We start from the raw sequence: 22,581 nt of genomic DNA, 5'->3' as shown, positions 1-22,581 counted from the left end.
TCTGCATTGAATCTGTAGAAGGCACAGGTAGTCCACGTGGTGTATTGGATCCACTTATTCTAAGAAGGATGTGAAGTTCCTCGAGAGATACTGTGAAGATTTATTGAATGATGAGTGCTTTCAGCTACAAGGTTCAACTGGAGAAGCTAGAGTTGTTCAAAGAAGGTTGAGTGGAGATATGATAGAGGTGGGATTAATGCTGATGGCAGGGATAGTGGAACAGAGGCAAGCTGTTCCATCATTTGGTCAAGGACCTCAAGATATGGCCTCAAAGTTTCGGGCAAAAGGTGCAGGGGTGGGGCAGGGGAGTGGGGACTAAACTTTCCTGCAGAGTGGCAATGATCTAAAATCCCAACTGCTGTGCAGTGGAAACAGAGCCAATCACAGCTTTGGAAAGGCACTGACTGTAAACACAGTTCAAAGGGCAGATGGGGTTGTTCTGTGGAAGCCATTATAAACTCAGTTAGTGGTCTCCTGTGCTGTGAAAGCCTCTGAACATGAAGGCTGCATTTGACTGGTGAAGATGCCTTGTACATCTGACCTCATCAAGCCTGTTGGAGGTCTTGTTTAGAGTCACTGTTAGGGTGTTGTACGAGGTAACATGGTGGGACTGGCAGTATGGAGGGGATTCAGGAGAACCTTGGCGCAGCAGTGGAGGAAGGGAGGGGAGGTCACCATGTGGGCTCCGAGAGTTGACAGTGCAGTTGATGACATGTACTTCTCTCCTTGCAGACTCACAATCGAGGCAGAGTGCCAGCTCTACCTGCAGAACTTCCCCATGGATGAACAGTCCTGTCCTCTGGTCTTCTCCAGCTGTAAGTGCCAGAGTTCAAAGAAAACTGTGAACCCAGTCAGAGGACCCACCAGACTCGTCCCCTCCCCCCAATCCACACTTGGGCTTATGGTGTCACCTTGTGTCTCCCTCCCTGTCCATCTCTCCTACAAAATGGTGGACGCCCATGATTCATTCCCCTGAGTGACTACCAGAGAATTCAGTGCCACCCTGTTTTATAGATTGTGTCTGTAATATAGACTCTTGTCTATCCAAGCGGGGGTTTTCCTCTGATATTTTATTTTGGGATCTGGGCATCATTGGCAAGCCCAGCATTTATTACCCATCCTTAATTGCCCTTGAACTGAGTTACTTGTTGGGATTTTCACAGCAGTTGTAAGGGTCCACACACCACTGTTGCCAACTGACAGAACTAATCTCAGGCAGCTTGTAAGTACAACGTCACCGAATCCTTGCTAAACTTTATCAGCTACAAACATCCTGAGGAGTATGAAGCCAGGGAGTTGTGTGCCTGATCACTGGGACTTAAACCCAGACCCTTCCTCCTCAGGGGTGGGAACAATTAGTGTCAGTAAACGTTAATGGCCATGTACACGTGGTAGCCAGACACCTGTCCAACATTAATGTTAGCGGATCGCCTGCCCTGACACCATCAAGGAAAGAAACATCCAGTTGTACAAAGACACATTATTCTCTTTGGGCTGAGGAAAGGGGAAACGGTCTTCAAGTGAGCACTGAGCTCAAACAGACCCAAGGAAGTTGGAAGGTGAATCAGGCAGGTGGTTCACTGGCCCCTCTCCCAGACCAGTTCCCCACAGTGTCTTTCCCTAACCTAGTACTGAGAAAAAGGCAACTTAAAACCAGGGCATTATCTAACAATCTATTGATGAGAGTACAGTTGCAGATTCCCACTGATATTACACTGGCACAGTACTGTACAGAGCGAGTAAGTTAGTTTAAACCAAATGAGCCAAAGTAAAACAGCCAGTGATATAGACTTGCATTTCTCTCACACCCTTCACTAACCTTAACTTAAAGAAGCAAACACAAACTCAGGTCCCCACTCTCAGAAACCTTGCCTCCGGACCCTCACAGCCTCTGTATGGATCCGGAGAGAACCAAACCCCATAAATGGAGTTGGCCATGTCATCTGTTCCCTCCGGATTCATGATGGAGGAGCCATTATCGGCCATCAGCTGCATGATCTATTTACAGACCCCCTAACATTTATCCAGCAAGAAGAAGAAGGACAAGGCATGGTCCAAATCTTGAAGGATCTAGACCCATGACTTCATATATGTGCCTCGGGACCTCTTGGGTTGAAGATCCCTCAGAGCACTCCTGTTTTTGTACACTTACCACAGGGCTGGGTCCTCGACAACTCGACCCAGACCATGTTGAGCACCTCCCTCTCAAGGCACTCCATCTTAGACTCCCACCTCCATCATTCCCCTCATGTACTCCTGACAGAAGAGATAGGTGTGAGTCTTGCCCATATCCCACCTTAGCCTCAAGGTGCGGAAAGCCTCCTGTTTCCTTCTTCAGTCAGCCCAGGAATGATGGAACTGATCCTGGAATCATATGTCCTCCAGTAGCCATTTTGAAAATTCCAATGCCCTTGTGGCAGGATAAGCTCCACACCCACAGGATGGCAATCCAAGCCCAGCACCAGATGCCAAGATACTGGAGACGTACGTCTGTGAAACATATGCAGACAGTTGATTCAAGACCCTCCTTCTCCAGACCTCAGGGTGAATTCCCCTGACGTCTGCCAAGTTGAAGGAGACAACTAGTTCCCTCTATTTCTCCACCAATACGTGGCCACCCTGAGGACCAGGGTGATCCCTTGCTTCAAGGGTGCCCCTGCCCTCTGCCACTAAGGATAATGCACTCACCACTATCGTTCGAGCTTAAGAGAGCAGACCTTCCCAAAAGAAGAGGACTTGCATTGTGTTGAGACAGAGTGCACACGTTCACAAAGTGCAATGGAGCGCCGTCCAGACACATGGCAAGCTGGAGCAAGCGTCCCAGCACAAGCTCCTTGACCTCTGAGATCTCCAGCTGAAAAGTCAGGGCCAACAAGATAGCCACTGCACTGTAAGTCAAACTGAGGTGACTTATGTAAAATCCCTGGCATTAGACAACCCTCCTGGCAATCCACAACACCACCAATTTTCCTGTCATCTGCAAAATTCACATCCCAGTTCTTACTGTATGTGGGGGAGGAGAACCTCACTGGGTATGAAGGGTAGACATAATGAAAGCATTGCCCACTGCACACTGGGCTCCAGGGGGTCCGGCCCGCAGGGAGGGGAGACCACCTGCTCAGTCCACAGGAGGTACAGCCTTCCCATACAGCCATGAGGCTGCGACAATGGCTGAGGAGCTGGTGTCCTCAGCCTTTGCCTTTGTACAGGCCTCAGTGGTCACATGGGGTGAGTGTAAGTCTCCCATCGCTGTGGGAGAATCCCGTCACCAGACAGGACTCAATGAGTCACACCCACCCAAAGTTAGAGAAGAGAGGAGAGGAGAGGACAGGACAGGACAGGACTTGAGGGAAAGGGAGTGGAAGGTCAAGGCTGATGGGTCAGCACTGATACAAGTACACAGTCTGTGCTGGCTCCAGCTTGGGTAGGGAGGTGTCTTCACCCCGGTCTGCTGAGAGCTGCCTCAGACTTACACTCCCTTCATTCAGGCAGCTCATCCAACCCAGGCCGGGTAGGTGGGGAGTGGAAAGGGGGGAGTGGGGGATGGGGAATGTGCAGGGAGTTCTGTGTGTGGGGGGGGGGGGCAGGGGAGTGTGTGGGGGTTGGGGAGTGTGCAGGGGGATGTGGGAGTGTGTGGAAGGGGTTGTGTGGGGGGGAGAGTGTGGGGATGTGTGGAGAGTGTTGTGACATCAGCTCCACCTGTACAGGGAGCTGTGGTTTGGTGAAGCCGCCATGTGTTGCTGTGGATGTGGTGTGTAGTTTCTGCCTGTGACAATTGACTCGGTGTTGTGCCTACAGATGGATACCCAAAGGATGAGATCACCTACCGGTGGAGGAAGTATTCCATCGAAGTTGCAGACCAGCGATCCTGGAGACTTTACCAGTTTGATTTTGTTGGCCTGAGAAACATATCAGAAGTCCTGAAAACCACAGCAGGTGCGGAGAGTCGGGGCAGTGGGCTCAGTGTTAGGGATCTGGCCCCCTTCATAGGGTGTTCAGTGAGAGGGGAGGAGACCTGCATCAGGAATAAAGTTCCGGTTTCTCCACTCAGGATTGCAGAAACACTTGTGCAATCCCATTCCTGTTAAAGGGCCACAGTCTGAATTCCACATCTGATCTCTGCTACTCATCTTAGGTATAAGTAATAAGCTTGCAGTTAAGGGTGTCAAAGTCTGTAAACAGTACTAAGTTGTACTCAGTAAAGTGCAGCTGTACACCCAAACTATGGGAAAAGAGAGGCAAGTGTATAGACAGATCAAAGGTAAATTAAATTCAGTATTGCTGAATTGTTATAATGAGGTATAAAGTGGATGGGCAGACCTAACCTCTGATTTGGACATAACAAGGCAGCTAGCTAGTGAAGCCGACTGTGTGTGTGCACATTCGCAGTGTCTGACAATGACCATCAATAATAAACCACCTTCTGTTGATGTTGGGATCATCAAATCCCACGCCATCAGTGTCACTAGGAAACATGAGTTGGGTGGGACATCAAGGGACCCCACTGAACAGAAACTGCCATGTTTCTTCCAACTGTTCCTACTCCTCACTGGTCTTTCATTGGCAGTAAAACACTCTGGGATGTCCAGAAGTCACAAACAGGGTGACAACTGCATATTAACCATTTCAATGTGTTGTTGTAAAATGAGCACTAAATGCTGCCACAACAGTAATCTCCATATCGCACAACTTAGCACCAATATTACAATGTTCATTTTGTGTCTTTGGGCAGTTACTGAGGGAAGAGCCAGGACAAACAGTTTGTGTAGACTTTGCGATGTGTTTGCTTGCAATTATCTTCAAATTGAAGAAAATGTGACTTAACTTACCAGAAGAATTTTCACAAATCAGAGAATTGGTTAAAACAGAGAAAGCAAACGAAAATATAACATTAACTTTGAATGTATATAAGTGTAATAAACCAGGGGTATAAACAGTGTAATAAACCAGATATATATAGGTATAATAAACCTGGTGAATATCGGTGTAATAAACCATGTGTATACAGGGGTAATAAATCAGAAGTATATAGGTGTAATTATCCAGATGTACATAGATGTAACAAACCAGGTGTATAATTGGTGTAATTAAGCAAGTATATAAATGGTGTGATAGCTGATCCTCTGTATTATTGTCATAGGTCCACAGGACATAAACCAAATTGGCTACGTTCCGACCACTGTCCATTTGGATGGTTCGACATCATCAGATTACTGTGGATCCAACAGGGTCCCTTTACTGTGGCCACCATACCCAGTCAGATTCTATGTACTTGGGATATTTTCAGCCCTGTCACTTTTGTTGTATTCAGATCAGATTGCCTTTGCTCAGTCCACAGCTCCCTGTCATTTACCCTGTGGTCAGTTCACTCTCCAGGTGTATTCAGGTCCCTGTACACCCATTAAGTTCTTTGTTCTCCAATTTATTGTACTCCTGTCCACGTGTCTGTACTCACATCGGGGTACAATAGTCGAGATCATTGTACAACTGATAGACTCCATGTATTCAACTCATGGTCAGGGTTTCTGAGTGCACTCTACACATTTTTGGTTCCACGTGGAGCCGTCAGGATCTCTTCCTCAGCTACATTTCAGTTGGATGTGTACAACTCAAGAGGTCCTGAACCTCTGCCCAGTGCACCTCCAACCATGGTGAAGACATCAATGGGCTGGTTTAGTGGGCAGACCAGTGGCAACTGGAACTCAGGCCAGAGAGATGTGAGTGGGCTGGAGCAATGGAGAGAGAAAACACCATAAACAACAGTGTTACAGTCCACATCCACCGACTCCTGAAGGTAGCACGTCAGATTAATAAGCTGCTTGGGAAGGTATTTAGGATAATCGCCAATATTGGTCAAGACACAGAATGTAAGATCAGAGTGGCTAGAGGTGTATGAAGCATCAGTTAGGCCACAGCTGAAACACTGTGTATACTCTAGTCACCTCACTGCAAGAAGGATGTGGCAGCACTGGAGAGGAAATTTACACGGACGTTGGCAGATTTGGCCAGCTTGGAGTTGTTTTCTTCAGAACAAGAAAAGTTAAGAGAAGATTCAATTGAAAAATATAAAATTAGAAGAGGCTTTGTGTGGTGAACAGGGAGGACTCTCAGATGGTAGTGAATCTCTGGAATTCTCTGTCTCTGAGGGTGGTGGAGGCTGGATCATTATCTAGATTTAAGGTGAGGGCAATGGGGAACTGGCACAGAAGAGGAATTGAGGCCAGCATAGATCAGCCATGATCATAGTGAATGGTGGGGCAGGCTTGAAGGGCCGATTGGCCTACTCCGGCTCCTATTCTCTTGTGTTTTGTGATTCATTCCCTTCAGAGAGAAGTCAGCCAGTAAGGGCATAGGTTTAAGGATTGGAGGGGAATGGGAAAAGTTTTGTCTCCCAAAGGGGTGGTGGAGGCAGAGAAACTCCCCACTTGGACAGGCTCCCAACGAGACAACATGAGAGCCAGGAAGAGGGAACGGTCCTTCAGATAGCACAGGTAGGACAGGCCAAAAGGCCTTATACGTTGCTGCAATTATCTATGATTCTATGATTTTGTTGCCGTACACCCCTCAGTCTCCCTGCACCCCCCCCCCCCCCCCCCCCCCCGCCACCCCATGCTGTGTTTTGGTACTATGTCTTTCCACTTAAGACTGGGCCTTTTAAACATATTCATATTTGGGTATTTTACCCTTCTGTTTACCACATGACCAAAGCATTCACCAGCTTCAAAAATCCCCTTGGGAATTCTGGACGCCTCCGGAAAACAAAGTGTTGGGAATAAATGGGAATGCTAAATACAACAGCCAGTGCCCTGAACACAGACAGTCCGACAGGAGACAGGGAGGTAAATCGGGAAAATGCATCTGCAGCACAGGCGTCATGTTTCACAGCAGGTTGTACTAGTTCCATAATCCTGTAGCTAGGGGTCTTGATTACTCAGAGAAGCTATGTGTTAGGGCAGCAGAGTGGTACAGTGGGTATAGCTGCTGCCTTGCAACACCAGAGACCTGGTTTGATCCTGACCTCAAGCACTGTGGAGTTTGTATGTTCTCCCTCTGACCACATGGGTTTCACCTGGGTGCTCATTTCCTCCCACATCCCAAAGACATGTGAGTTGATAGGTTAATTAGCTGCTATAAATTGCCCTTAGTGTGTGAGTGAATGGTAGAATGTGTGTGTGTGTGTGTGTGTGTGTGTGTGTGTGTGTGTGTGTGGGTGGGGGGGGGAGGGGACTTGATCGAAATATGGGGAAAACAAAGTGGAATTAATGTAGGACAAGTATATGAAATTATGAAGGCAAAGATAGTCAGAATCATTTTCCCAGAGTGGAAATGTCATGTTCTAGAGGGCACAGCTTTAAGGTGAGAGGGGGAAAGTTTAAAGGAGATTTACGAGGGAAGTTTTTTACGCAGAGAGTGGTAGGTGCCTGGAACGTGCTGCCTGTGAAAGTGGTGGAAGCTGATACAATAGCAACAATTAAGAGGCATTTAGACAAATACATGAAAAGGTAGGGAATGGAGGAATGCAGACCATGTACAGGCAGATGGTAATGGTGTAAACTGGCATCGTGGTCAGCACAGACATCGTGAGCTGCAGGCTCTCTTCCTGTGCTGTGCTGTTCCATGTACTCCTGTAAATGGGAGGTTGATGGTCAGCATCGACTCAGAAGGCTGAAGGGCCTGTGCTGCATCTCTCTACGATTAATTTGGTCAATTTAAACTCCTATGTGACCTAAACAAATTTTTGGAACAAAGATCTTCTCATCACAGTGACAGAACTGAAGAGATAATCGGTGGAAGTGCTAACAATGTGGGCAATTGCTCTGGTAACTTTAATACAGGGGTGAGAATGAGCTCATGTGTTAATTCATCTTCTCTTCGTGTTTTACACAGGAGACTACACGGTAATGACTGTTTACTTTGATTTAAGCAGAAGAATGGGATATTTTGCCATACAGACTTACATTCCGTGTATACTAACTGTTGTCCTATCATGGGTCTCCTTTTGGATCAAGAGAGATTCAACTCCAGCCAGAACCACACTTGGTGAGAATAAGATATTGACAAAGGAATCTGAATTGTGGAGGATGATTAATGCAGAGAGTGAGGCATGGGTGGTCAGTAGATGTCTGGTTACCTGGTCCTGGGATTGACAATCAGCTTTCATTGGGCGGTGGAGATTTGGTGCAGGCACCCTTTATAGTAACAAGCAATGAATTAAATGTAACAGTGACCTTAAGAGTGTACCATGTAAGAAATGCATCCCTTAAGGTCCCATGTTGTTGGAGCTCATTCCATGTGGATGGTATCTTGGATGAAGTGGGTAGTTTCATGCGCTTGGTCAGCATGCTATCTCCTGTCCATGGGATTGGACATCACTGACCGGGCAGTGTTGGGAAGGTGATGGCGAGCATCGTCTTGATCTGCTGCTACATGGTGAATCCATTTGGTGCGAAGTGTCAGGACTTTGACTGAATGATAGTAATGGGACAGAGCTCTGTGCCTTATTCAGGAAAGTGTAGATGTTGAGGGAAAACAATGGATTGGCTCTGGGACTGGTTATTTCTACAACATCCCCAGATGCAGAAACAGAATCTGCCAACTTTTCAGACAAGGTATGATTGATCAAATAAAAAAGGATTGGGTAACATTACTTTCCAGCTTCAGTGCAGCTCTTGAAGTAAATACTTTAAACTTAATTCTGTGACACACTGAGTGAAGCAGGAATATTGGTCAAATGCACCAGCCCATTACATTGGCAGCAGTTTCCACCATCCTCTCCAAATCCACAGTGCCTCAGGTGCTGTTCAATTCCCATCAATAGAAAATGTTTATCAAATTCATGCTCCTTGGCTTAAAAACACTGACAGTGAGGAAACAGTCAGGTTCTCACTCACTGATGTTCAGTTTGATTAAACTCACAGTCACCATAGAATCTTCTCATGAATCTCCTGGGCTGTGAGATGGTGATGATCAGAGTGCTTCCTGGTGTTCTGTTCCACTTGCACTTTCTCAGATGATGAAGCAGTCCTGCCCAGTACATCGAGACTATACAGCTTGCAGCCTTGTACTGATAGTGGCAAGTGAGACACCAATGTCAGGCCATAACCATCGCCACATCCCCCACACTCAACACCTGGGCACTCACCATTACTCCAAGTTCACTGGACTGGACATACTTGGCATGGTGACAAGGTCAGTTGGAAGACTGGATATTCTGCTGTAATGGGTCACTAGGGACAAGTCAGGAGTGTGACAGAATATTGTCCACTGTCTGAAAGCTGACTGAGTGAAGCTCCAACAGTCCTCAGTACTACCAAGGGGAAGGTGGTCCTATCAATTGGCACCACACCACCACCCGAAACACACTCCCTCCATGACAACCACACAACGTGCACCATCTACACAATGAACTGCAGTTACTCAACCCGGCAGCTCCCAGAGTCATAACTCTGTCACTAGGAAGGGCAAGGTGCCCTGCCAGTGCTGACACGGAGATACATTGCTGTCCTTCACTCTGTCTGGGTTTAAATCCTGGAACTCCCATCAAACAGCTGCAACTAGGGAGTACTCAGAAAGAAGTTTTTTTGCACAGAGAGTAGCCCTTCATTGTCATTGGGTCTAAATCCTGGGAATCCCTCCCCAACAGCACTGTGCAAGCACCTTTACTAGGTATGCAGTGGTTCAAGAAAGCGGCTCAACCCACTTCTCAAAGGCAATTAGGGAATGATAATAAGTACTAGACTGGCCAATGACACCCAAATCCTGAAAATGAATAGATAAAACAAAACAAGAGAGTAGACTCGAGAGTGTTGCAGAAAGTAACCGCTGTGGTGGAGATACTGTGCTATTTAAATAGGGTCCCCATTCACAAAAGATACAACGGGAACCAGGAGCCTTCATTGCAAACGGTACTTGTGTTGTGGTTTCTCAAGCTTCAGGATAAGGACTAGATATTTGTCCATGTTCCATCCAGGATGTCCAGCTAGGACTGTGATCTACGACATTTTTGGAACTCCAAGCCCAGCACAAACCCACCAACAGCACCAGCTGGGAATCAGGGTGAGATCTTCCCATTCTCTGTCATTGTCCACTGGCACTGGGTGAACCAGAGGTGCAGTGTGTGTGCATTTCTCTCAAACCTTGTCTTTGTTTTGTATTTTTGCAGGGATCACCACCGTACTGACCATGACAACACTCAGCACCATCTCAAGGAAAGCCTTGCCCAAAGTTTCCTACATCACCGCCATGGACCTCTTTGTCTCTGTCTGCTTCATCTTCGTCTTTGCTGCACTCATGGAGTATGCCACCCTCAACTACCTTGTAGGGACCAAGAGACCCAACCCCATAAAACGCAAACTTAAACCTGTACGTTTCTAGTGACCTGTCATCTGCTTCCCTCACCAGCCCTGAGCTGTTTGTTGATCCCACCTAATGCCTATGGGCAAGTGGGTTGGTAGATTTATGCTTGAAGGACATAAACCAATTGTGAGTGGGGTCAGATTAGGTTGGGTCCGGAATGTTTAGTGATGTGGTGGCCAATTGCTCGAGTGGGGACATGCAGACAAGTGAAGCAGGCATCTTTCCAACTCCCTGTCAGCAAGTAATTTCATGGTCACAGGGCAGTTATGGTGAGAGTTGGTGGTCTCAGGGCAATTAGGTTGAGAGGTGGTGGTTGGTCACAGGGCAATTAGGTTAAGAGGCTGTGGTCACAGGGCAGTTAGAGTGAAAGGTTATGGTCACAGGGCAGTTAGTGTGAGAGGCTGTGGTCTTGGAGTTGGGCATTGATAGCTGGTCCAAGCCTATGGTGCAGGTAAGGGAGAAATTTGGGCAAAAGGTTCTGGTGGTTACCCTGGGTCCTCAGGCTGAGTAGGAATATAATCTGAGTTTTTAAGGTGTAGCCTCAATGTTCTTGTCTTATTCTGAGTCTGAGAGTGAAATTATATGTGAATAAATTTTATAATGGCAGTGATGATCTAAATTCCATCTGCAACATGTTAACACAGCGCCCAGTATCTCTTTCTCTTTCAATCTTTTTATTAATTTTCAAATTAGTACAAATGAATATATATAACATTAATAATTATACATATGGTGCAAAGAGATCAGGATAACAATCATAACAGTTAATATATATAATCACAAGGAGTAAAAAAAAGTAATCTAGACCTCCCGCACTCTTATTAAGTGAACATAATACAAAAGGAAGATTGAAAAGAGATTTAATTATATGAGAAAAGAACCCCCAAATCAAAAAAAATATTAATAATAAACCAAAAGAAACCAAAAACTTCAAAAAAAGACTGGACTGATATTTCTTCAATTAAAAAAAAACATTATTATGTCGTTAACTCGGCCCTTCTATATTCAAGGGTTATTGAAAGGGAGTCTGGAAAAGGTCAGCTTATATCATATGGAAATATGGAATAAATGGACTCCAAACTTCCTCAAATTTAAGCAAAGGATCAACAGTACCACTCCTAATTTTTTCTAAGTTTAAACATGCTATAGTTTGAGAGAACCACTGAAAAGTGGTGGGAGGTATTGGATCCTTCCATTTGAACAAAATGGATCGCTTGGCCATTAATGTGACAAAAGCGATCATACGATGAGCAGAAGCAGATAAATGGCGAGATTCCATCATTGAAACCCAAAAATTGCAGTAATAGGATAAGGTTGTAAATCAATATTCAATACAGATGAAATAATGTTAAAAATGTCTTTCCAATATTTTTCCAAAAGGGGACAGGACCAAAACATATGTGTCAGGGAAGCCACCTTCGAATTACATCTGTCACATATAGGATTTATATGATGATAAAAACGGGCTAACTTGTCCTTGGACATATGGGTCCTGTGAACCACCTTAAGCTGTATCAAAGAGTGTCTAACACACATTGAAGATGTATTAACTAATTGAAGAATTTTCTTCCATGTCTCTGTAGGTAAAAGTATCTGGAGTTCTCTTTCCCATTCATTCTTAATTTTATCAAGTTCCTCTGGACGTATTTTCATAATCCAATCATAAATTATTGAATTATTGCTATCAGGCCCTTCTGATAAGGATTAAAACCTAAAATTTTTTCCGTCATTTCAATTTTATATGGTGTCGGAAAAGAAGGTAAAGTAACCTTTAAAAAATTTCTAATCTGTAAATATCGAAAAAAATGTGATCTAGGCAGATTGTATTTATTAGACAGCTGTTCAAAAGATAAAAAACAGTTATCAATGAATAAATCACGAAAACATTTTATTCCCTTCATTTTCCATAAGGAAAAAGCTGTGTCAATTCTGGATGGTTGAAAGAAAAAATTTAGATTGAATAGGACTTGATAAATTAAATTTATCCAATCCAAAAAATTTACGAAATTGAAACCATATCCGTATTGTATGTTTAACTATTGGATTAGTCATTTGTTTACTCAATTTAGTAAGTGCAAAAGGGAATGAAGCTCCTAAAATAGAAACTAATGAAAATCCTTGCACTGATTTACACTCAAGGTGTACCCAACGGGGACAGTGAATTGCATCTAAATCTTGTGCCCAGAAAATTAAGTATCTAATATTAATTGCCCAATAGTAAAATCAAAAATTAGGCAAAGCCATACCACCATCCTTTTTTTAATTTTTGTAAATATTTCTTACTTAACTTTGGGTTTTTATTCTGCCATATATATGAAAGAATTTTGGGTGCCCAGTAAAAGCTTTAGAAGGAGTTATTGCCAACTACAAAATAAATAATGATTAAGAATGGCAGGAGGGGGCAGGGTGTATGGGGGAGTTGCTGAGCCCTGACACTGTCCTTGAATGCAACTCCCATGAATAGGTTTACTGCTTTGGCCCATTCACTGTGAGCTCGGGATGTGGGGTGAGGGCTATCTCCATCATCAGTCACAGCTGGAGAAGGCTCAGGTCCCAGAAGGCAAGAGTGTTCCCACAACCGGGAAGGAGAGAAGGAAGGAGAGCTTGAGGAGGTTAATCCTACAGGAAACCATCATCCCATGAGGGGAAAGAGGGAGGCTTCAGGGTGGCATGGTTCCCCTAGCTGGGCTCTGGAACCATGGGACAGGTGAAGGATCTTGACCCGAAACATCGACTGTTTATTTCCTTCCATGGATGCTGCCTGACCTGCTGAGTTCCTCCAGCACTTTGTGTATCTGCAGAATCTCTTGTGTCTCCAACCTGCTGATTGTGCAGAGTTCTGGTCGTGCAGCTATAGGAAGGATGTCATTAAGCTGGAAAGGGTGTCGAAAAACTCCACAAGGATGTTACTGGGACTGGAGGCTTGAGTTATAAGGACAGGCTGGAACATTTTTTTCCTTGGAGTTTAGGAGATTGAGTTGTTACAGAGGTTTATAAAATAATGAGGGATGTAGAAAAGGTACATGATCGCTGTCTTTTTCCCAGCATAAGGGAGTGTAAAACTAGAGGACATAGATTTAAGGGGAAAAGGGAAAGATTTAAAGGGGATATAAGGGGCAAGTTTTTCACATAGAGGGTGGTGGGTATATGGGACGAGTTGCCGGAGACAGCTGTAGAGGTGTGTGCAATTACAACATTTAAAAAGACATTTGGACAGATACATGGATAGGAAAGGTTGAGAGGGATTTGCAGATGGGACTAGATCAGACAGACAAGTTGGGCTGAAGGGCCTGTTTCCATACTGTATGCTATGACTCTGTGGTCTATCCTCAACAACATTCTTTCACCCATTTTCTCAGTTCTGCTGCAAACTTACTGGGTTCCTGCTGGATTGGGAGGGTGTCCTGGCTGTCTGAATTAAAGCCTAAAGACTATAGAGAACAGGTGGGCAACCAAAGAGCTGATCCGTCTCACAAAGTATCAGAAGTCAGGAACTAAATCAAAGGGACTGCATCTCATGGGTCGTAATTTTGGGATTCTTCCTGTCACAGGGACAAACACATTAGAAAGGTGAAAGGCTGGTGTGGAAATGGGATACAGGCCATCCCTGAATAATGAACAGGTTCCAATTTTACAGACGTCAATTTTGCCCATAAGTCAGAAAATACACAAGAATCACTCAATATGGTAACCACACCTCTACAGTATTGAAATGAAAGGCATCAAGAGCACAAAAGATAAGAAAGAACAGTTACTAAAAGTGGAGAGGAAACTAGTTCTGCTGTTGGTAGAAACTAACATATGTACATGCGTCAGACCTTTGAATTTAATATTATGGGAACTCGTATGTTGGGGTGTCCGAGAGTCGGGTGTTCGTAACCTGGGGATGGCTTGTAGGGGCTGGAGCACCTGAGGGGACTAGGATGTGAACAGTGCATGAATGTAAGGATTAACAGGTCAGTGAATAAGGTTTTTAACTGGTTGGATAAGAGGAGGAATCTGGTGAAAATGTCATAAACCTGAAGATGAGAAATAAATAAGAGTTGAGAGTACAATGTCAGACCAGGACAGGGTAACAGAAACAGATGCAGAACGTATGAGCTGACTGATGAAAAAAATTTAATAGCTAGCAATAAAATGTCATCAAACTGTGCAGCATGGAAAACAAAGCAAGGAACCCTCAGCAGTAATTCACAAGCTGATGGGCAGAGGAATAGGCAGAGCTGAAATGCTGAAATAAGAATTATCTGGAGAAAGCAGATGGCTGTGTTAATGGAAGCAATGCTAGTGTGATTGAATAAAGGAGGGCAACTAACCTAAAGGTAATGCAGAATCCATAAATAGAAGCAATGGTAAGAATTAGTGAGAAATAGTATTAAAATACTATTTAAGTATTAATTAATCCCTAATTAATTTATAATTATTAATTAGCCACTAAATAAAAGAGACACCATCCAAAATAACCATTAATAAAGAGACTATTGTAAAAAACACTATTTGGAATATTGCTGGTGTTGACAGAAAAGCTGGAAGCAAGAAAGCTGATGTGAGTGGTGTCAGAACGTGGGTACAGGATGGTATCCATAAGACTCAAGGCAGGGAGAGGTGGGGGGAGGGGGCAGAGTTCTCCCTGAGCTGCTGTTGTGTGTGAGTTGGTGCACACAGTGGAGTAGAACAAGGCAAACAGACCAAACTTTTCAGCCCACTTATAGGGACTTCCAACAAATCTCCTAATAGAGAAAGAGAGGTGCAAGGACAAATCTACAAAAAGAGTAAAAGAAGCAGAATAATAATTACTGGAGATTATCTACACCCCAAGTAACCCAGCAAAGAGAGATCAAGAAAAGGCAGAAAGGGATTGAGTTTGTGTGTGGAAATCATTTTTTCATCCAATATTTGCAAAATTCTCAACAAGAGAGGAAACAGTGCTGAAAATTGCAAAGGGAAATGAACCTGAGGGAAAGGAAATAAATCATTGGGGGGGGCATCTGGGCAATAGCAATCATAATAAAATAAAATGAATGATAAAGATTGAGAAAGTTAATGAATAAGGACCAAATAGGTTTGGTGATGGAACCAAGGAAAGTGAACTAGGGAAAAAGTGACAGCGATAGCATAGCACTGTAAAAATTAGGGACAATTTAGCCAATGATGGAACACCACCTATGAATAAAGGAATAATGATAAAAGTGAAATTAAAGCAAAAGCATGTGTAATCTAGATAGAAAATGAAGGAGATATTGGCAGAAGGGAGTGAGAAGAGATTACAATGGAAAGAGAGTAAAATAGGAAGGTAGGTTTGACCTATAAAATTCAATCATCAAGTGAAATTCCCAGAAATAAAATATTCTGCAAATATATAAATAACAAAAAGAAAACATATAAAATGATTTAGTCATCAAGGGAAATGACAGATATATTGAGTAATTACTTTGACATTTAGAGAGACTAATTGGAAGAGATTTAAAAAACAATGACATTTAGGATTGAAATTGGGGATTGTTGATAAACTAATCAAACTTAGAGAAGATTAAAACCTTATGTGTATTTAAAGAATTTAGGGAAGAGGCACTAATATTCATAAATAAACAAATCGTTGAGAAGCAATGGGATAGAATGGGATTCCTCTGTTGAACAAGGGAAATACAACAAGCCCAAAGCAACTGTGGACCAATTACCCTAACACTGGCAGCAGGAAAAATAAAGGCTTGGTCTAAAAGTTAGAGGCAGGTTTTACAGGAACAAAATACGAAATACTTCTACCAACACAGGCCACGGCGGGTGAAAGTTTGGAATTTTCTTCTGCAAATAGAAGCAGTTTCCAGATTGATTGTTCATTCTGGATCAGAAACTGATGGTTTTTGAGTGGTCAGGGAGAAGAGTGAAAGGCTACCGGGGTCCTGGGAAGTGAAAGGCAGTGGGGGAAACAGAGCCACAGGCAGTTGGAAAGGAGTGCAAGAACTGGGGCCCCAGCGAGTCAGAAGGGAATTCAGGAACCGGACCCCAGTCAGTGAAATGGAATGCAGGAAACAGAGTCCCAGTGAGTGAAAGGGAGCATGGGAAACAGGGTCCCAGTGAGTGAAAGGTAGCACAATATTACTTGGTAAACCAGGTGCCAAACCATAGAGATTTCTGTATGCGTAGATTATCAGAGTTTTACAGTACTAAATGTGCAAGAAAAGCCAAAACTTATGGAGTTCACACTGATTCTCAGCTCAGAATCAGACGGTCCTGTCTTCTAGTGTTGAATCAGATATTTGATACACCCAGCGCAGGTGCTGAGGGAATGTCACACTGTGGGAGTCGTAGATTTATAGACCACAGGAACAGGCCATTCGGCCCACCATGCCCATGCCAACCATCGTACACATCTGTACAAATCCTATCTACCAGCACTTGGCCCTTAACTTTCATGCCTTGGTGATTGAAATGTTCATCCAGAAACTTGAGTTTTATGTTTCAGATGAAACATTAAACCAAGCTCCTCACAGGTAGATCATTTGACAAAAATCATTGATGTCCTGGTCAACATGTGGTGTCTTTCTCCTTGTTTTATCTCCTTATGTACCTTGTAGACAATTCCTTGTAAGTGTCTGAGTCAATGACAACAACCACTAAAACTTGTAGTAACCTGGAACTTTTCATGAAGCAGTGCATCCCAAGACACTTTGTGGGAATGCAACAAAACATCCCAACGAGCCACATAGAGCTGTAGTTAATTCATTCATTTTTGGGATGTGGGCATCACTGGCAAGGTCAGCATTTATTGCCCATCCTTCGTTTCCCTCAAGTAGGAAGATCCACCTCTTGATACACTGCAGTCCATGTGGTGAAGGTGCTCTCACAGCGAGGTTGTGGAGGGAGGTCCAGGACTCAGACCCAGTGACACGGAAAGACCAGCAATATATTTCCAACTCAGGATGATGTGCACCTTGAGGGAGCTTTAGGAGGGGGGAGGTGTTCCATTGTGCGAGCTGGATGCATTGTGCCCTGTCCTTCTTGGTGGTAAAAGTTATGGGTTTGGAGCAGAAGAGCAAAACCTTAGTCAAAGAAGTAGGTTTTAAGGCACTTCCCAAAGGAGGAAGAAGAGCTAAAGAGGCAGAGTAGTTTGGGGAGGGAATTTCAGTCTGGACAGAATCTTACGATTAGGGGTGATGAAGAGGCCAGAATTTGAAGAGGTGAGGTATCTCATAAAGTGAACAGGATGGAGAGGATTAAAGATAGGCAGAGTGCATGGCCTGGGACAGATTTGAAAACAGGAATTGGAATCTTAAAATGAAGGTGTTGCTAATGAGGAGCGAGCTGGATGCAGGGAATGTGGATAAGTGGGCTGTGCTGGACTGCAGTGGGGAATAGCCTCAGATTTACATCGTGGAACAAGGGAATAGGTTGAATTAAACAGAGACACAGAGGAGAGTCCCTGAAGCAGATGATGTGAGGCAAGGCAGAGGTGACCAAAGTTATTGAGATAAAATAACAACTAAAAACACTGGAAACACTCAACAGGTCAGGGCAACATCAGTGGAGAGAGAAACTGTTAGCCTTTCAGGTCCAGGACCCTTCAACAGAACTGGGAATGAAATAAAAGCAGGTTGGTCTTCAGTGGTGGAGAATTGGGGAGGGATGGGTAGAACAAGGAAATACCTGAGATCGGGTGAGAGCAGATGGGTTATTGTACAGTTACACATTGTGCTTCATTGTCTGTGTGGTGTGTCACTAATAGCAGGGCAGTGGGACTTGCCCAGCAGGGCAGGCTGTACAAATGGAGAGGGAGAAACTGAGCAGATGGATGACTGACAGAAATGAGAAACCAGGTTACCTGAAGTTGGAGAATTCAACATTGAGTCCTGCAGTCTGCAACGTGCTCGGAGGGAAGCTGAGGTGGTGTTCCCCGAGCTTACATTGAGCCTCTTTGTAACAGTGCGGGAGGTCACAGACAGAGAGGTGAGAGTGGGAGTAGGATGGGGAATTTTATGGCAGGCTACAGGAAGTCCATGCAGACTAAACACAGGTGCTCCGCTAAGCAGTCACCCAATCTGTTTTTGGCACCTCAGATGTTGAGGATACCACATGGTGAACACTGAATGCAGTGCACTAGATTGGAAGAAGTGTAAGCGAGCCACAGTTTCACCTGGAAGGACTGTGTTGGTCCCTGGGAAGGGAAGCAGTGGAACGAGTTGGTCACTGCCTGACCCACTAAGTGTTTCTGGTATTGTCTGATTTTATTTCAGATTTTCCACACCTGTGTTTTTTTTTTCACTGATTTTCATGTATTATTGAGGTGGTGGACTAGCCGTGGGTCAGGATACCAGAGGCTGACATTGCGGGAGAGGAACGAGACACAGGTGTTTTTCAGTTGTGCTGTTCAGCTGGGAGTGGAAGCGGCTGAGTGTGTGGTCCCACCGTGCTGTCTGACCAGAGGATGTCTGACTGATCACACCAAAGGTGCAGGCAGGTGGCAGAGGTGGGCAGCCTCTCGCCGCACCTGCAGTTCACCGGCGGCTTGGATCTGTAATTCCGGCATGTCAGAAGGGTGGAAAACTGACCAGGAAAGTTGGCCACAGTCTTGGAAAAACAGGAAGCTTGAAGAGACTGTAGAGAAAAGGGAAATGGGGAGTTGGGGAACACGAGGGTGAGTGTTTCGGGGGGGGTGTAAGATGGTAGATTTGGAGGAGCGAATAGAGAGCCATGAGCAATAGTATGTAACGTGGGGCTAGAAAGGCAGCAGGAGGTGGACGATGGGTAGCCTGAGCAGGGTGTGGGTCACAGGGAGAGGAGGGGAAACATGAGAAGATTGCGAGTTGGGTTGTTAGTTAAGACCAAGCCTTAACACAGAGGGCACGAGGTGTTTATGGCTCCTCAGTTCCACTTCCTCCTCCCCCGAGGCTGTTCTACGAATACACTGTGCTCAACATTGAAAGGATGTTCGCTCATAGTGGTGGCCCTCCTTTCATGGCTCAGTGTGGGAGAGGACTGGGCCAGTCTGCACTCTCCCTCAGGGCACCTTGGGCAGGATGGTGGTGTCTGCTGACCCCCACGGACACATCCACCTCCGCTGCAGATTAACATCGTGCTGGCTGGCAGGGTTCTGGGGTGGGAACTTTAAGGGATTGGAGAACACCAGTTGGAGACAGAAGCTGTGGACTTAGGGTGGGTGGGGGGGAAGGCTGGCTCCATTTCCCAAATGTCAGCACTACAGAGGTCTGCGAGGAATCTTGAGCAGCCCAGTCCGGGGTCTGCTCCATTCAAAGCCAAGTAGTAGTGGTGGGGACCAGGAGCAAGTCGGACCAGTCTCTCCTCAGGGAGGGGGCCTGACACCTGGTCCACTGGCTGCCCCATGTGTGCCCAAGAAACAGATTTGCTAAATTTAGCAGCAGCTCAAAGGGATGAAGATGAAGAACTGGGAGATGCTGTGGCTGTAAATTCAAGGGAACAGTGGTGGGCTCTGGGCTGGAGTTCCCTGTCATTTAGTGAGGGATGTGAGAAGGTGGAGGAGCCATAGACACAGGAAGGGGTCCACCCTGCGGCCAGTGTGGGGGGTGGGACACGGTTGTCACCACGGCTCAGCCTTGGACCAGCCCGGTCCGGTCCGGCAGGGAGATCCTTCATCCTGGGCCACACTCCTGTTCCCCATGGTTCCCACTGGCAAGGAAAATCCCATGGAGGCTGTAGCAGGAGAGGACGGAAGCCCAGAGGTCTGTCCGAGGGTGAATCGCCTGCCGCCTGTCGCTGTGAGAACCTCAGGGAAGGACAGGCATCCTGACGTACTGGGAATGGGGGTGGGGGGTGCAGTGATCTGATGAAGAGGAGAGGTGAGGAAGGGGCACGGGAGGATGGACAGGGGTGGAGAGTGTGTGGGGGGTGGGGGAGAGATGGAGAGTGTGGGGGAGGGTGGGGGAGAGATGGGGAGAGTGGGGAGGGGTGGGGGAGAGATGGAGAGTGTGGGGGAGGGGTGGGAGAGTGTGGGGGAGGGTGGGGGAGAGATGGAGAGTGTGGGGGAGGGGTGGGAGAGTGTGGGGGAGGGTGGGGGAGAGATGGGGAGAGTGGGGAGGGGTGGGAGAGTGTGGGGGAGGGTGGGGGAGAGATGGAGAGTGTGGGGGAGGGGTGGGGGAGAGATGGAGAGTGTGGGGGAGGGGTGGGAGAGTGTGGGGGAGGGTGGGGGAGAGATGGAGAGTGTGGGGGAGGGGTGGGAGAGTGTGGGGGAGGGGTGGGGGAGAGATGGAGAGTGTGGGGGAGGGGTGGGAGAGTGTGGGGGAGGGTGGGGGAGAGATGGAGAGTGTGGGAGAAGGGTGTGGGAGAGATAGAGTGGGGAGGTGTGAGAGAGATGGAGTGGAGGGGGCTGGGGAGATGGAGGGAGTGGGGATGGGTGGGGAGAGATGGAGAGTGGGGGAGGGATAAAGAGTGTGGGGATGGGTGGGGAGAGATGGAGAGTGGGGGAGGGATAAAGAGTGTGGGGAGGGGTGGGGAGGAGTGGGAATTGAAATGACGTGCAACTGAAAGCTCAAGATGGCCGTTACGGGCAGAGCGTAGGTGCTCCACCTAGCCTACGCTTGATCTCGCCAATGTAAAGTCGGACATGTCAAGAGGAGGGGGGAGGATTGGAGAAATTCGGGTGGGGATGGGAGAGGCAGGGAGTGATGGGAGAGGCGTGGAGATATATTGGCATTGGTGGGGAGGGGAGAGGAGGACTGGGGAGGTGTGGGTGGTGCAGTAGTAGGCGTTTGGAGTGGTGGGGAGCGTTAGGGAGGTGTGGAAGGGGTGGGGGAGTTGAGATCGGTGGGGAGGGTCAGAGAGGTGTGGAGGGTTGGGGAGGGTCAGGGACATGTGGAAGGGGCAAGGATAGGTATTAGGAATGGTGGGGAGGGTCAGGGAGGTGTGGGGTGTACAAGAGATGCTGGGGAGTGGCCATTCTGCCCACATTACCATGGTAGCAGACACCAGGTCCGTCTCCCCGAGTTGATCAGCTGTGTTCTTCTGCAGGAAGCCTGCCCGGCGGGCACGGAGCCATGCTTCACCGCCATCACCGTCAACGACCTAGGCCAGTGGCAGGAGCCCGAGGAAGAGCTGGTGGACGACTGTCTGGAGGGGAAGGACTGCCGCTCCTTCTTCTGCTGCATCGACGACTGTCAGACAGGCACCTGGCGCCGGGGACACATCCGGATCCACATCTCCCGGCTGGACTCCTACTCCCGGGTTTTCTTTCCCACTGCCTTCCTCCTCTTTAACCTTGTTTATTGGATCTCTTATCTCTACCTGTGACCCTGCCTCTCCCACCCACACCACGGCTCAGCTCCACAATAAAACTTCTCCCCTGTCTTCTCTCCTTATCAGCTTATTGGATCGGGACCCAGGCGAGTGGGGTAGGCAGATGGGGTGAATGAAGTGAGGTGGGGCAAGGCTTGGATAGATTGGTCGGCAGTGATTGGGCTCTTGCTGTGCAGTTTGTGGTGTCGTTCTGCTGGAGGTTCCAGCAGCAGGTCCATCCCTTCCATACCCAGTCCACCTGGCCAGGAGTAAGTGCCAGGAAGCTACCCAACATGAAGGCGCCATCAGGATGCCCAGGTCTGCTCTTCTGTCAGAGGTCTGATGTTGGCCAAATGCTGACCGGAATCGTTGGGCAGTCCTGATCACTCTCCTCCCACGCTGCCACCTACCACCCCTCCAACTGCACTCACCCTGCCTCTGCCCAGCACACTGAGGCCAATTTCAACCAGCCCACTGTCCAGCTCCAGCCGGGAGAATCCTCTGACCTGTGTAACTGAGTGCCGGCCATTGCTGAGGTAGTCAGTTCACGGGAAAGGTTTAGAGGGATATGGGCCAAACGTGGGCAAATGGGACCAGCTCAGATAGATACGTTGGCCGGCATGGAGGAGTTGGGCCGAAGGGCTTGTTTCTGTGCTGTATGACTCTATGACCCCATAATACCCTGCCTCTCTGGGGTGGGAGGAGTAACAGCGACAGGTAGGAGGGAACAGACAGTGGTGCTGATAGCCAGAACGGGGAATGATAAATGGGGAATCAAAGGGCTATTGAAACCCCAGAAGTACTTCATCCACCATGACCTCCTGAACCATCTTCCTCGTTGCTTCCTCAGACACCCCATCAGATTTATCAGACCCGTCTCTGGTCCATAAAACCAGGTCACCGCTGGCTGATCCTGCTCAGTGGGAGGCAGACCTTAATGTCTACCATTCCAATTCCCATCCCCTCCTCACCTCAATAGCA

The 22,581-nt window shown here is 46.7% G+C and overlaps 1 protein-coding gene across 1 annotated transcript in view; it reads left to right on the top strand.

The window, feature by feature from the left end:
- LOC127573791 (gamma-aminobutyric acid receptor subunit gamma-4-like) overlaps positions 1-21,615 on the top strand; it is a 107,012-nt gene extending 85,397 nt beyond the window's left edge. Inside the window, exons 7-11 of the mRNA XM_052022296.1 lie at positions 733-815; positions 3,799-3,936; positions 7,888-8,040; positions 10,163-10,362; positions 21,313-21,615. Of these exons, the coding sequence (XP_051878256.1) occupies positions 733-815; positions 3,799-3,936; positions 7,888-8,040; positions 10,163-10,362; positions 21,313-21,615 (877 nt within the window). The remainder of the gene's footprint in view (positions 1-732; positions 816-3,798; positions 3,937-7,887; positions 8,041-10,162; positions 10,363-21,312) is intronic.
- Positions 21,616-22,581: the final 966 nt, after the last annotated feature.

Source organism: Pristis pectinata, chromosome 8 (assembly GCF_009764475.1).
Source record: "Pristis pectinata isolate sPriPec2 chromosome 8, sPriPec2.1.pri, whole genome shotgun sequence".
Taxonomy (NCBI): domain Eukaryota; kingdom Metazoa; phylum Chordata; class Chondrichthyes; order Rhinopristiformes; family Pristidae; genus Pristis; species Pristis pectinata.
This window is presented reverse-complemented; position numbering and strand designations above follow the sequence as displayed.